This window comes from Phalacrocorax aristotelis, chromosome 3 (assembly GCF_949628215.1).
Source record: "Phalacrocorax aristotelis chromosome 3, bGulAri2.1, whole genome shotgun sequence".
In the NCBI taxonomy this organism is placed as follows: domain Eukaryota; kingdom Metazoa; phylum Chordata; class Aves; order Suliformes; family Phalacrocoracidae; genus Phalacrocorax; species Phalacrocorax aristotelis.
In genome coordinates this window covers 78,977,221-78,991,744 of record NC_134278.1, presented here as the reverse complement: position 1 = coordinate 78,991,744, position 14,524 = coordinate 78,977,221, and the positions used below count along the sequence as shown (strand labels likewise).

Genomic DNA, 14,524 nt, shown 5'->3' with positions numbered 1-14,524 from the left:
AAATCTAGAATCCTCTATACTGCTTCATCAATAACATTAAAAAATAAACCCAAACCCAATTCTTAAAATAAGATTGTTTTTGTTTCCATGTGCTTTTGTGAATGATTTCCTTTAACAAAATGTGAAGCGCAGCTTATGCTTGGGGTTGTCTCACACTTCCTGTATAAGATTGTATTTTAAGTCGCTTCTAGCTTTTTCATGCACTAACCTGCCTGGAATATTGCTGTTTAACTGCCTACAACTATTTTTTAACTTTTAGTTTTTAAACCCAGACGTCCTTTTTGACACACAGACAGCATGGAGGAGGATGCTCTCTGATTTGGATACAGATGGAAAATCAGAAGGAGAAGGCAAGGAGGAGGAGGATGGGACAATAACTCCAGTGAGAGGGAGGGAGAAAATTTGACAAAACCTCTGTTTCATTTGGCAAACACAATCAATCTCTGTAATAATGAGGTAAAATAAGCTGTTGTCAGAAAGGCCTATGTATTTATTGCAGGATCTAGAAAGTGAGGCAAAAAGACAAAGAATGGTCCTTGGCTAAAGCACGGAACATTAGAGGTGAACCTTCTACATTCTAGAAAGCAGGTCCATGACAGTCATCAACTTACTCAAACCAACTTGAAACAAGCTTATTGTGTGTTTTTCACACTTAGTACGAGACCACCATTCTGGTCTGAGGAAGTTCTGACTTTTCACCATTGCAACTGATAAGGTAACAGGACAAGGTGACAAGTAATATTCTCTGCACCTGAAAATCAGGTTGCAGGTATTTTTAAACAGAAGCAAAATTCAGAGAACAGATAGCAGAATTTGAAGTTAACATTTCCTTTTCTTCAAAGCAAGGATAACAGCACCCTTCCACATTGCAGACTGTTAAAAAGATCAGTGTTTGTGAAGCACTCAGTATCACAAATGGAACAGAAAGAATGACAGCGAAAGTAATTCTGTCTTCAGAGACATGTTCAAGCAATGTGCAGTAAAGGCAGCCATGGAATGGCCTGATGAATGAAAAAGGATTGAATAGTTTCTTGTTAGGTAAGAACTAAATATGCCATACACCAAATGAAGTAGAAGCCCTGCAGAAATGTGCAACCGTAATCCATTTGCCCTAAAAAGAGCAAAACTATGGGTTGTTTTATGGCATTTTCTAAACTTCAGTAATGTTTTCTAATATAGTAGTATGGGTGAAAATTGTTATAATGCAGGCTGGGTGAAACCATGCCTGGGAGCAGCAAGGTAAAATTGCTCTCTAAAAGAAGAGGGGCCAAGATCTGAGCCTGATAACAAGGCCATCCAAGAAAGTGCCCACACAGAGAGGGGTGCAGTCCCACAGTACCCCAGTGACGTGAGCACAGCCGAATAGGTGACTGTAACCAAGTTCAGGCAACAGTCCTGATCACCAGGGGAGCCCATAGCGACAAAGCATAAATTGACACTGTAATGTCAGGTTAAAGAGCCGAATGGCATACTACCATTCCTGAAAAAAATCAGTGCAGTAAAGAATACTTATTTGATTTGTTTTCCTGCATGGAAGCAATCTATCTTAACTTCTCTCAGAACAAAGTTGTACTGAAAACAGAAAGCAAATTAATTGTATTAAGTTATTATTAGAGACCAATTCTACTTGGTTCCCGTAAACTAGGGAAATTTTAATTCTTGTACATTGTTGTCCTTGGCAATAAAAAAAAGAATCTGTCACAAGTAAATATATTATACAGGCTCCATAGTCATTAAGGGTATTCTGCTTTGAATATGCAAAAGTCATACAAAAACTCCATGAGCTGTATTCTACAAATTGGGATTCTAAATTTGATAGGACTGAAAAGTCTTCTCTAACACCCATCATAAGAACGAGGATAGCAATAAGCTCTCAGGTTTAAATTTGTGCTTTTTAAGATATATTCTTTATTCTAACATATAATGGTATATACACCAATGCTTTTTCTCCAAACCCCTTTAAATTCTCATCTCCAGGTAAAGTAAAATCTGTTTTAATGTATATTGGTTCCATAATCAGCTGAATACTGTCAAAATAATCTTCCTATAGTAGTCTGATGAATTAACTGCAAACTTCTTTTGCTTATCTTTACTGAATAGTCACAATAAATCGTCAGGTAATTGGCACAGCGTGTTGATTTTCACTCACCTGGCGATCATAGTTGATTTGAGCTTCCTGCTCAATGTCAGAATCTAACTCTGGCACATCAGATAAATCTGAATCTGATTCTTCACTGTATGAATCAACGCCGCCTTCTGCGTTTAAAAGAAAAAAATATTAGGCATCTAATCACAAGAAAATAGTATGTGATGTTTTTACATAATTTAGACAACATCCAAAGCAGTATTCAACAACTTTGGAGGCTTAAGCAGCTTGTAGAAATCATGTGGGCTGACTGACTATGTCAGGTTTCATTTCCGTTTCTCTTGTTTGAATGCCTGGGGTAGAAGCAGGGCAAAGGGAAGGAGAATATCTGAATAGTTACAAGCACATTTCCATCACCTGAGAGGACACTGCTTTCTTAATGGGCTTTGGAGTGAAAACATACAGAAATGGTAAACTAGAACTTTCAGTGTGATCACTGTGTTTAAAAAGATTTGCTGTAACACAGGTATTTTACGGAGTTGTGCAGATACAGAGTGAATTTTTGCCCCTTTGCTGAAGGGAATCCTATTTTCAACAGTTGCCATTATATAATTGATATGGCTTTTGTAGAATATTATAAATATCATGGATACAGCAAGGAAAAAATCTGAAGTACAGGTATCACATATATACGTGAATTTGCATTGAAAAGAAAGTTAAACAATTCAATGTGTGTAGTCAAGAATGCAAGTTAGATGGCTAATTTAAAAAATTTAGTTTTACCTAGATTAGATCTCCCACTAAATGTCTTTTTTTTCCATATGCTTTGACAAATACTACTCATGTATTCCTAAACACACAGTATTGCAGACTGCAGAAGAGGTTTTAGCATGCCTTGCCTGAAAGAAATTGGTTGTCTATGAAAAGTAAAACGTCCCAAACATGCTAAGCATATGTAATTCTAGGGAATTATAATACAATTATTTTCCGTTAATTCAGTAAAAGCTTTTCCAACAGTGCTGCATTCTCTGTTGATTTTATTTAAGAAGAGATAATTTTTACCTTGCGGAGACGTTTCAAGGATGCCATTTGTTATCCCCTCTGGAATAAATCGCCACTGAAAAACAGAGTGATCAGCACCTCCTGTACTTAAAACCCATTGAAAATCATGGGACCAACGGACATTGGTTACATGTGCTGAATGGCCAACATATTTTCTAAATTTAGCTCCTAAAAAAACCAAAACCAGAACTGTTAGTATGTAAGAAGAAAAAAATTTAACATTGAAACTAATGAAGTTAGGCTTTTAATGGAAACACAGTCTAAACACCCATGAACACTAAAAACGAAAAAATACTTAGAAGCTTCTTGATATTTTGATACTAATAGTAATTATATAATACAAATAAATGGCATAAAATCATATGAACAATATGTTCACCTCAGTTTTCTGAAAGGCACTTTAATCTTGGCAGGAAGCACCAGACACACATAGGGTTTAATTTTCACCTTTATAGCCATTACTGCTAATGTGAATTCTACACATGTAGCGTGTATTGCACTACACACATAAATTCAAAATCACTATCAGAAAACATACTGATATGATATTAAATTAAACACTGAAGATCATGGAAAGCCAAAACATTTTATTTAATTTTGTCGGCTTTATGCATGGTACAGTGCAAATACTGAGGAAACAATCTGTGTTCAAAGCTTACTACAGATATGAAGCAAATAGTTTAAACAGAGCTACACTGATACACACTAACAGACAGTGAAGCCCTACTGAAACTATTATTGACATAAATTTGGATGAATTATAGTAGTGCAGCTGGTGTTAATATGATTTTGATGTGATGTAAAGACTTGCTGAATTAGTTTCTGAAAATGCAGTATCAGAATAAGCACATGTTAACCTATACATCCTCAACAGTGCTAAAACCAAGTACGTTGGTGGGAAATCGTTAGATACAGAGAGGGTTAAAGTCTCATCTTTATGTCCATTAATACTAATACGAACTGTGCACACACTAATTTGATTTATACTGAAGGATCAAAAGCCACCATTAGAAAATATACTGAGATATGGTTTCAAAGTAAATATTCCATTCTTCAGAAACACAAAATATTATCTTACCTTTCTTTAGGCACGGAAATCTGACTAGCTTAACCAGCCCAAAATCATCTCCAGTCACTAGCACAGAGCTGCTGTAATTTCCATCCACAGAGTTGACATCTGTAGTGTTTGTATATTTTGGCCAAATTCCATTCACTTCAGATCCTATCACACAGGTCCACGAAGCCCAGTGAATTCCTTTGATCTCATCTTTGCTAGTTAGATGCTTCCCAGCTGAAAATATAAAAGTGAATAATTTGTTTCTTAGTAAACTCCATTTCTTTTCATCACGTTTACCTGTGTATTCTTCTTGGGATTAGTCTTTTAACCTCAAAAGTTATGAAGATTCACAATCTTACTTTAAATTAGTATAATCTCACACTTGTGGTATTTGACAACATCACACATCTACAAGGTCTAACGCAGCTGCACATACATGCTAAAAACATTAAAAAGTGGAAAATGTTAGATATTTATCTAAGTTCCAGTCAAGAAACTCCACTTGCAGATGTACTGTTTATGCCATATTTTTTTTTTATTCTTTTCAAATCAACACTGAAGTTTATTTGTTCGTAACATGAGCCACTTGTAAACTTACATGGCATCTTGTAGAACAGTCTCTCTCCTGCACCATCATTGGTTTGCAAGAATTTACTATCCACAGACCAATCAATATGAGTTATAAAACTAGAAGATTTGTTGCATTCTCCTATTTTTTTGTATCGCTGAGCAACCGCATAGATATCCACTGGGCCATCGTTAGAACCCACAGCAAGGTAAGAGCCATCTGGTGAAAATTTCATTTCATGGATTACTTCTTTTCGGTCTTTAATATGAACTACCTCTGTCATGTCTCTGCAAGAACCAACAGTGAAAGCTGTGAACATGCAATCCACAAATATGAAGATAGATGCACTAAATTTGTACAACAAAAAGCATATTCCACAAAAAAAATATTTTTGAGTAGTTCCTATTATTTTTGTTGGTTATAAGCATACTTTTAAAGCAAAAGTTACAAGCAACTTTACCTGCCAATGATACTCTTCATTCTATTCACCTAATTTTACCTGCAAAATAGTTAGCTGTCTCATCTCAACGAGACCAGACTTAATTGTTTTTGTTTTTTATTTTTAACATAGACAATGGAAAAAAAGAGTTCCATCTGAAGAGAGAGTGAGACCCTGTCTCTCACAAGACCATGTTAAAATGGGGGAGACACCCATTTCACCACGTTGACTCTTTTGGGGAGACAGGCAAACAGTTTAGATTAGAGGCTAACAATTAGACTGGTAAAGTTAGAGATGGTTAATCCCACATGCCATGGCATGTTAGCTAAAGCTTTGGGGGTTCCAGCACCACCACCACCCAACCAGTGGAAAAACAGAAGTGACAATACCTTGCATGTGTCTTTGAAAAAGATCGAGACAGCTACATCATCTAGTTTTCAAAAAAATATTCAATTCTTCCCTATCAATAACGTTTTATATAACCTCCTTTCCTATCAACCAAGGAATTAAAAACTGCAGTGCTAGTGAATGCAAACAAAATTTTTGCAAGTAGTTCTCCCCAAATGCTTTGGCTATGAGGAAAAAAATAAAACTAAGCGTAAAAAAAAAAAATACATCTTTCCCCAAGTTGACTAAACAATGAGCCAAGTGTCAGTGCCATTTATTTTGTATTTACAAAGACAATCCACACCAGGTTATACATTTGGGCTGTAAGGAAATATTGTGAGGAAGAGTCTTCTCCAGATGTCATGCTTCTGTTACTCTCCATTTTAAGCTTTTAAAATATTATTGCTGATTTCTGCTTTAATTAATTACTGCTAGTAGCACCACAGTTATGAAAAGACTCAGATTTATTTAAAAACCCAATACATTTGGTTAATATATCTTTAATATGCTGATACATAGTACTGTTAAAAGAAGAGTCCTGAAAGGAGAATCATCTCTAAGTGAAGACAGACATTTCTGGGACATGCTGATATGAATGGAAAGATTAATACTATAGACGATCAGGATCTTAAAAAAACCTAACAGAATAATTTTGTTAGAAATGTCTCTTAAAATGGTGAAATTCCAAAATGCCAATAACAGTAGAAATTTTGCGGGGAAAAATTCTTATTTATTCATAGGGTTTTTTTCCTTCAAAAAGTGTTTTGGCAAAAAAACGTTCTTAGCTCTACTTTATTACTGAAAACTGGTACCATAGCTATCCCATAGTGGTAAACATTGCTACTGGGAAGGGCGGCTAATTCTCTGGATTATTCCATAGATGCAGATCCTTCATGGCCAGAAAAAAGGAGAACAAAGATTCATGTCACTGAGTAAATTATTCAAAAAAATGCCAACAAACACATTGCCATCGTTCAGTTTTCCTGGATCACGGACTGCAGATTTGTTACCCTGTCAGAAGGTCTGTCACAGAAAAGGAACAGATGGAGAAGTAATTGCATTCAGGGCCTTACACAAGGGTGTTGTCGCTCTTTCTGGAATAATACTGGGTTTATCATCAGTCCCTGCCAGCTGCATCACGAATAATGTTAGGTATCAGAGAAATTAGCAAAGACAGGATTACTGCAAGATAATGAAGATTAACTTCTTTGGAAAAATACTAGTCTTTGAAAAGCATTTTATATTAATATGAGAAGATCGCTTAAGTTCTGTTAAAGTCATTAAAGCAGTACATTACAGGGGTTTTTCACAGATCTTCCATTGATTACAGGCTATTCCCTCCTATCAGCTAGTAGTTCAAAGTATTTTAAATATACACTCAAACATATGGAACAATGTTAAGGAAGTGATAAACTCTTCCAAGTACCAATTAAAATAGCTTTTGTGTTTTGAAATGATGCTATTTTGTTTGGCTGTTTCACTCTACAGCCAATTTTATGTTTCTCCTACTTTTGTGTGTCTTCCCTAATAGTACTCCACACACAGAAAATGCCTACTGCATTTGATGTGTTCATGAAAAAAAGAAAGCTTGTTGTCTAATATGAAAAGTAGAATTCACATATATCTTGCAAATGCTTAAAAATGTTTTTCAATCACTGATTATTTTGCAAAGAATCCATTCTTGCATATGGCAGGAAATGAACCATATGATCAAGGAGATCCCTCTCAAAATTATGTTATCTCTGTTACGCATGTTTCTTTTCACACAATATCTGCATAATTTCAGAATATATAAAGTAAAAAGCCAAACGTGAAACTCTTAAATGTTATCAACATTATTACTAAAAGCTAATATTTTGAATTAAATAAAGCATAATTGCCAAACTACCGCCTTTTAAATCACCAAATGATATTATGGAAGCACATGCTCCACTTTTACTCTGTTCCTGATAAAATACCCAAAGATTTTTTCTTTTTATAGGAATAAAAGACTTGACAATATGGTCTTGAGTTACTCAGGGTGAATAACCCTAATAACACGAGAAACTAATGTAAGATATTCTCACCGTACTCGTAGGACAATGAAGGAGCCATCCTTCATTCCAAGTGCTAACTGTGATCCATCAGGACTGAAAGACACACTCCGCACCGCTTCTTCCATATTACAGCGAGCTATCAAGGCATGGTCAGCAAGACTCCATAATCTGCATCAAAGGAAATTGAAAGCAGTAGGAGATTTTTCTTGACTGCACAATATTTCAATATCATCAAGAGCAAAACCAAAAAGTCTAACTGAAGTGGTAAAGGTCCATTTGCATGCAGACCTTATATTAAGGTTTTATAATGTATTGAGTTCCTTTCCAACCATGAAATGAAGAGAATTTCACTGACTTGAGCTTATAGACTTATAGAAATTTAGTTTTAAAAAACTGAAAAACTGCTTATCAATCTAGAGGAGAAAAGGTGTGCACAATGACTGCCTGAATCGTTACATGGACTCCAACAGTGGCACTGAATATCTTGGCAAATAGTATCAAATTAAGCTTTCAGACACCTTCAAGGGAAGTTCCAGGTTCAAATTCCTTTCAAAATAAAGGAGCCTTTACTGTTCCCAGTCCTAAGCAGGGATGGCACCTCAGACCTGAACACATATGTCTGATAGCAGAAGAGGAAACAGGGTGAAGCCAAATTACACAATCATTTGGTGTTATCTCCGGACTTCATGTATCTGATATAATAAAGTTCCCCTAGACTAATAAAAAAAATACGCGGTTTCTGAAGACAGAAAGGGTCAATGCAGACCAGACTGAATTTTTCACTGAAAGTGAAAGCAATACTCAGAGACCAAAAACATTCCAACTGTGGAGAAAATTTTCCTGCCATTACCCTGAATGAACTAGTAGACAAAACTGCATGCTGATTTGCTAATTTACATAATTTTAAATATAAATAATCAACCAATAAATTATTGCATAAGATGGAGAAAAGCAATTAATATGCCTATATTTTTAAGAAAGAATGGAGGAAGTTTCCCAGATCTCTCCAAGCTGGTTAATCAGATCTCAGTAGTACACAAGATTTAGAAAAAAATTTAAAGAAATGAATAATTAAAAGTATGGAAGAAAATTCCTAAAAGACCTCTTGGGGTAGAAAAATGAAGTCAGCAATATTCTATCATCTTTATTTTGAGGACAGTGTTGTAAATCTAATGCATTTGTAAAAGATTTATAAAATATTCAGTAAATATTCAAATAGCAGCATACGTGATTGTTGGCTAAACTCAAGAAAATGACAATTTGTACAGGATCTGTAATGTGATTCTGGATTAAGTTTTATAGCAAGATTTACAGAAAGAAACAATTAGGCTGGATGGAAGATACTACTGAGATTTCTAGGTACAAGCCTTGGAATAGTAACGTTTAATATTTTCACTGAAGACACTGGCACAAAAGATGAGAATGCTAATGCGATTTGCTACAGACAGCAAGCTGGGAGGCACTGTGAACCCAGAGATGCATTTATCATATTTGAAAAAACAGGTTTCTTGATGATGAAACAAATAGACATGGAATGAAATTTAACCAAAGCCCGTACTTCCAGAGCCTTATGTCTAGCACTGTGCTGTAAGCTTGAAACGCAAGTGGAACCAGCAAAAAGAAGTAAGATCTCACACTGTTTTTCAATTATAGAATGACTATGATCCATGAGTGAGTTGCAGACAGCAAAAAGGAAATCCTAAAATATATCCTGGGTGCTATTCCAGAAGGTACACAACAACAATAGCACACAACACACAGTGACCTCATCTGGCATGGTCTTTACAAGTTATCTCAAGAAATTGGAATAAAAACAGGAACAGATGCAGTGAAGGATTATTAGGATGATTAAGAGAATGAAGACTATCACATTAAAGAAGACCAAAAGAGTTTAACTTTTATACCTTAGTGACACAAAGGCTGGGAAGGGATAGTATTGCTTCCAAAAATACATCAGTAGGATAAACGTCAAAGAAGGAGAAAAAGTTATGTTGAAGGACCATGCTGGCACTAGAAAAAATAGCATAAACAGAACATTGAATATAGCCTGGAAAGAAGGAAGTTTCTGACTACCCGAGCAGTAACATTTAAATACAGCCTTGAGTAACAGGAGAAAAAAAATATAGAGTTTGATAAATTTAGTAAAAGGATCATAGAATTTGACTGCTTGCATTGAGAAAGAAACCCTTTGGGCCTTGTCAGGTAATGTTAGTCATGTTGATCAGTCTGGAATCAACAACCCTGAATGATGCTGGCTTCCTCTTAGGCTGAGAGAATTCAAAGATGAGAAAGAACTTGAAAAGGCTTCTCCATGATAAAATGGCAAGTACCATCTCCTGGTGAAAAAAAAAAAAATGGATGTGGCATGCTAAAACTGTTTTCAAAGGTAAAACAGAAGTAGATAAGATGCAAGATTCTTAGCAGCCTTGCTAGGGAGAAGCTATGAGCCCAATACAATAAAGAATGAACCAGAAAGGACTTGGAAAGATTTCAAAGGAAACACCAGGATAAAATTTCCCTCCAACATGTCACTTCCACATGTATCACTTTGACAATACATTAGAAGTGTAACTGCAATACAGGGCAGTGCAAGCAGAATAATTCCATTTTCTTTAAAAAACAAACAAACAAACGCAAGAGAAAACATTTCAAATTAATGGCAGGGTAATTCCAAATACTAACTTTTTGATTTTATAACAGGAAAAAAAGCACATTTTGCACACCTACAGGCATTTGTATACACAACTGACACAATAAAAGCCTGGCTTTACTTATGAAAAATAGAAAAAAAGATTCTCTTCTGGCAAAATACTTGTGCACATTGTTTTTGGAAAAGCCAGATAAACTATTTCCGTATAAAAAGTGTATGTATTTTCAAATAAGGCAAAGACATGTTTTTACCATTCTTTGGCAACGTTCCTATGCATGTTTAAATGACACTGTTTTAAAAACCCCAAAAGGCTTATGAAACATTATTTTATTAGTCAATATTCTAGTCTTTTCTGTCACATATCTGACAGATGATTTTATTTATTGGAGCACATTCTGATTACAGCCTCCCAGAGGATTACTAGCAACCACTTCATTGGCAGAAAAAGCCATAGCTGACGACAGAAGCTTTACTGCTGCTTTGTTTCATTCAACTGGCAGAACAATGCTCCACACAAAAAAAATAAGGGATATAAATATTCAAATGGATTCATATAAAAACAGGTTCTAATCAAATCTTCTTATAAATGAAGGAATACAGAAAGAGATCATTCAAGACGACAGACAGTGTACGGAGATGTTCTGCTAGAACAGCAGCTCCTTGTGGTCCTGCAACTAGATGTTCTAACATGACATTACAAAAAGACATGTGTGAGGTCCATTGAGCAAATGTAATAAATAATTCTGTATGCCTCTTCGCATTCAGATGAGAATGATGCTCTTTTCCTGTTGCAAGAGGCAGGAAGCGGGCAGCTTCCCTAGTTGATATGCTTTTGAAGTTTAAAATGTAGGAAACCTATATTCGGCTAGAGCCTCTTCTCAGCTGTGCTAGGGAAAATCTACAGTAATTACCCTTAACCCTACAGAAGTCCTTTTCATTTAGACATCTCACTTAGACATGAGAGTACAATCTGGCCCACTAAATATATTTATTTGTAAAACAATTTAGAATTTTTTCAAACTAATGTGATAAAAAAATAGTAAGAAAAATTACACAATGAACAAATATGGAAACATTCCTGTCAATGCCATTTTGTTATGGAAAAAAAAAATTGCAAGAAAATCCTTTGGTGTACTTTATCTTAATGAAAATATTTATATATTTCACTGGAGTTCATCACAAGAAGCATTAGTGCATAAAAATAGCACTGTCTGAACCAGAATTCAAATCACACATTCTCTAGTGCCTATAAGCTAAATGGATGTGTGATGTAGTGCGGTAAAGTATCTGTAATGTTAACAAATGCACATTTTAGAGACTGGCAATGTTCAAAGACATCAGTAATATAATAATGACTATATAACAATGATGACAATCATAAGAACACCGCTAATTAAGGCTTTATTTGCACAAAGAGCATGCTTGCACAGCCTTGCACAGAGGGGCACAAGCTTGTTCCAAGCACGCTTTGAGTCAGCAGTGCATCATCCAGCTCCAAGCCAGAGCTGAATTACCATGCTAACCAAGAGATGAGTCCAAGATAACAAATCCCAAGTCTTAGCATGGCTTATTAGCTTGAGGGATGTACAATGCTAATCCCAGCTTTGCAGCTTTTGTTTCAGAACTGGCTTGCACCAGAATGCAGGCAGTGTGAATTTGTGCCCATCTACAAAACTGTGCAGACAAACCCAAGCAGAAGAGACTATCCCATGTGTTTTATAAACTGAAAGAACTATCACTAATGTGTAGGAATCAGGGAGATAACATGACCATAGTGAACAACTGGCATTTTGGTTAGTTTCACAATTTGAATTTTAATTATAGTTAGAAATAGATGAGGGATGGCAGGAATAGGAAACCAGTACAAGTAAAAAGATAGAAAGGAAAGGTAAAAAGAAATTCCAACTGATCAGCAAGCTTCAAGGCAGGGGGGAATCATAATGGGGAATATGAAGGAGCATAAACTAGAAGCTGTGTGTATGGTAGGAGACTGATTTTTCCCATTGAAATATGGGCTATATGGCCTGAATCTACACATATATTTCCAAAATAAGTTGGCTAGAAGTCCATAAAACCTGAAAAACCTATTCAGTAACGGTCTGGGGTTGATTTGAAAATATGCAATCAAATTATCTATATAAGATGAAAAGTAGTCATCATGGGTCTGACACAGGGTTGGAGAAAAATCTGATGGAGGGGTTATAAATTAGGATAGTAGGGTTGGGAGAAACTGCTAAGGAGAACATATGGGGAATCAGAGCTTGGGAAACCAAGCTGTCACGAGGCCCATTGTATGTGCTGTTCTGCAAGGAACAGGGCTAAGGACAAGGGCAGAACCATGATTTGAGGAAAGACCCAGAAGACTGCCATAATAAAAAACCCAGTCTCCCAAAAATCTCCCCTGTCCCCACAGGCAGCTTTGGCAGTCAGGAAAACCTCAGTCTCTTTAATCACAGGCAAATAATTAGTCACAATGGGCAGTGTCCATGCCCACTAGAGACAACACACAACAGCTGTATGGGTATGGGAGTACATCCACTATGGGGAGAACCGTAGCTTACTTAACCTCCAAACTTTACTGTAAAGTCTTACTAAGGATATGAAAAAATGCTTAAGTTTTTTCCGAGGCTTATCAATTTGCCACATTTTAACAGGGACAGGAAAAGAAACATCCCTGACTTTGTGACAACTTCCATGAATGTGTGTACAAAACTTCAAATCTCTGCTACAAAAGCTTGAGGCACAAGTGCTACAACTAAACATGTGAAGGATCTTTTTCATTGGGGTAAACCAGTGCCTTTTCATTAATCTAATTTTCTGAGATTTTAATTGAATTGGTTTTAGATCACCTTTTCTAAACACTCATGGCTGAGTCAAGCCACCTGCTGTGTAAAACATTGGGCAAGGTTATTTAGGTTTTAGGCTTTATTAACAGAAGAGAAGTAGAAGATGAGTATTCTCCATTTAGATACCTACACCTGCTGTTCAGAACAACAATGAATTAGTACTTCAAGCAAAGCATATAAATCCAGCATGTTTTGAACACAAATTCTGGTTACTTTTACATGATGTGAGGAGCCCAAATATGAGGGCTAAAGAAAAAAAGCAAAGCTGCTAAGAAAAACATGGAAAAAAAAAATTTGTCTTAATGGGGTGTCAATATAAGGCCAGAAAAATAAACAAACTGCAAATATGTCAACTTGACAGTGGTTAAAAATGATGTGTACATGAACGAATAGATAAAAAATAAATAAGATCTAGCCTTACCGTACAGATCGATCATCACTGCCTGTGACTGCTAAAGGCTTCTTTGGATGGACCGCCAGGGCCCAGAGCTCCCCTTCACAATGACCCTGCATAATCAGCATGGGTTTATCTCTCTCTCTCACTAGCACCTCAAATATTTCACTGTCCTGTGTCCCTGCTAAAAGTCTGTCCGCTTTCCAACAGACACTTCGGATGGACAAACCTGACAGGGGACAGAATAATCTTAGATTAATGGCAATGATGAGACAAAGTGATAGTACAGTGAAGACCATTAAGACTTCAAGAGTTAATCTATAACAACTGTTATGTTTTGACACTGAAGACTTATAATACATCACAGCTGATTAGATTTCAAACCAGTTCTGTTAAATTATCTCCATCTGACAGAAAAAGAGAGAAGGCTCACTTGTGGGAAAATGCTGAGTATCTAGCATTTCTGCTGCCAGTTTCTCAAAGGATCAAGCTCTTATGCTTTGTGTACACCTTGGGAATTTACTTTAAAAAACAGTTCAATTTCACATGATTTAAAGATTTAAATTTTCAAGTACGCAAGATTCCTGTGACTGAAGCTGGTTTTATTCCTTTTTTCACTTCTTTACTTTTTTGTTCATCTAAATAAAATGGTAAATAAAATTTTAATCGTGAATCTGAATGGTTTGTGCCCATGTTATCACATTTCTCTTTTTGTCCCAACTGATTATTAAAAAAACCAAACCTAAACCCCAACAGAAACTTGCTTTGCATACCTTTTAGAGAGCTTGATCTTATTCCACAACTCTGATTCTAACTTTGCAGCTGGAACTTTACTAACCACAACCTTACAAATACCCTTTTAAGAGCTTGAGCAATTTGGTAGCATTCTCTGGTTGACTGCCTGCAGCGTTTCTATTTTCTGTCCAGTATATGAAAATTACAGTTTGGATAATGTGTCTAGATGCCGTGAGATGTGAACAAATTAAAAGAAATCAATTT

General features: G+C 35.9%; 1 protein-coding gene across 2 annotated transcripts in view; it reads right to left on the bottom strand.

Moving 5' to 3' along the window:
* The window catches only part of EML6 (EMAP like 6), a 121,599-nt gene that overhangs the window by 52,422 nt on the left and 54,653 nt on the right, over positions 1 to 14,524 (bottom strand). For both annotated transcript variants that reach the window (XM_075088105.1, XM_075088106.1), the window contains exons 7-12: positions 13,553 to 13,754; positions 7,666 to 7,803; positions 4,804 to 5,060; positions 4,227 to 4,439; positions 3,149 to 3,316; positions 2,150 to 2,256 (exon numbers count right to left, since the gene is read on the bottom strand). In XM_075088105.1, the coding sequence (XP_074944206.1) occupies positions 2,150 to 2,256; positions 3,149 to 3,316; positions 4,227 to 4,439; positions 4,804 to 5,060; positions 7,666 to 7,803; positions 13,553 to 13,754 (1,085 nt within the window). The remainder of the gene's footprint in view (positions 1 to 2,149; positions 2,257 to 3,148; positions 3,317 to 4,226; positions 4,440 to 4,803; positions 5,061 to 7,665; positions 7,804 to 13,552; positions 13,755 to 14,524) is intronic.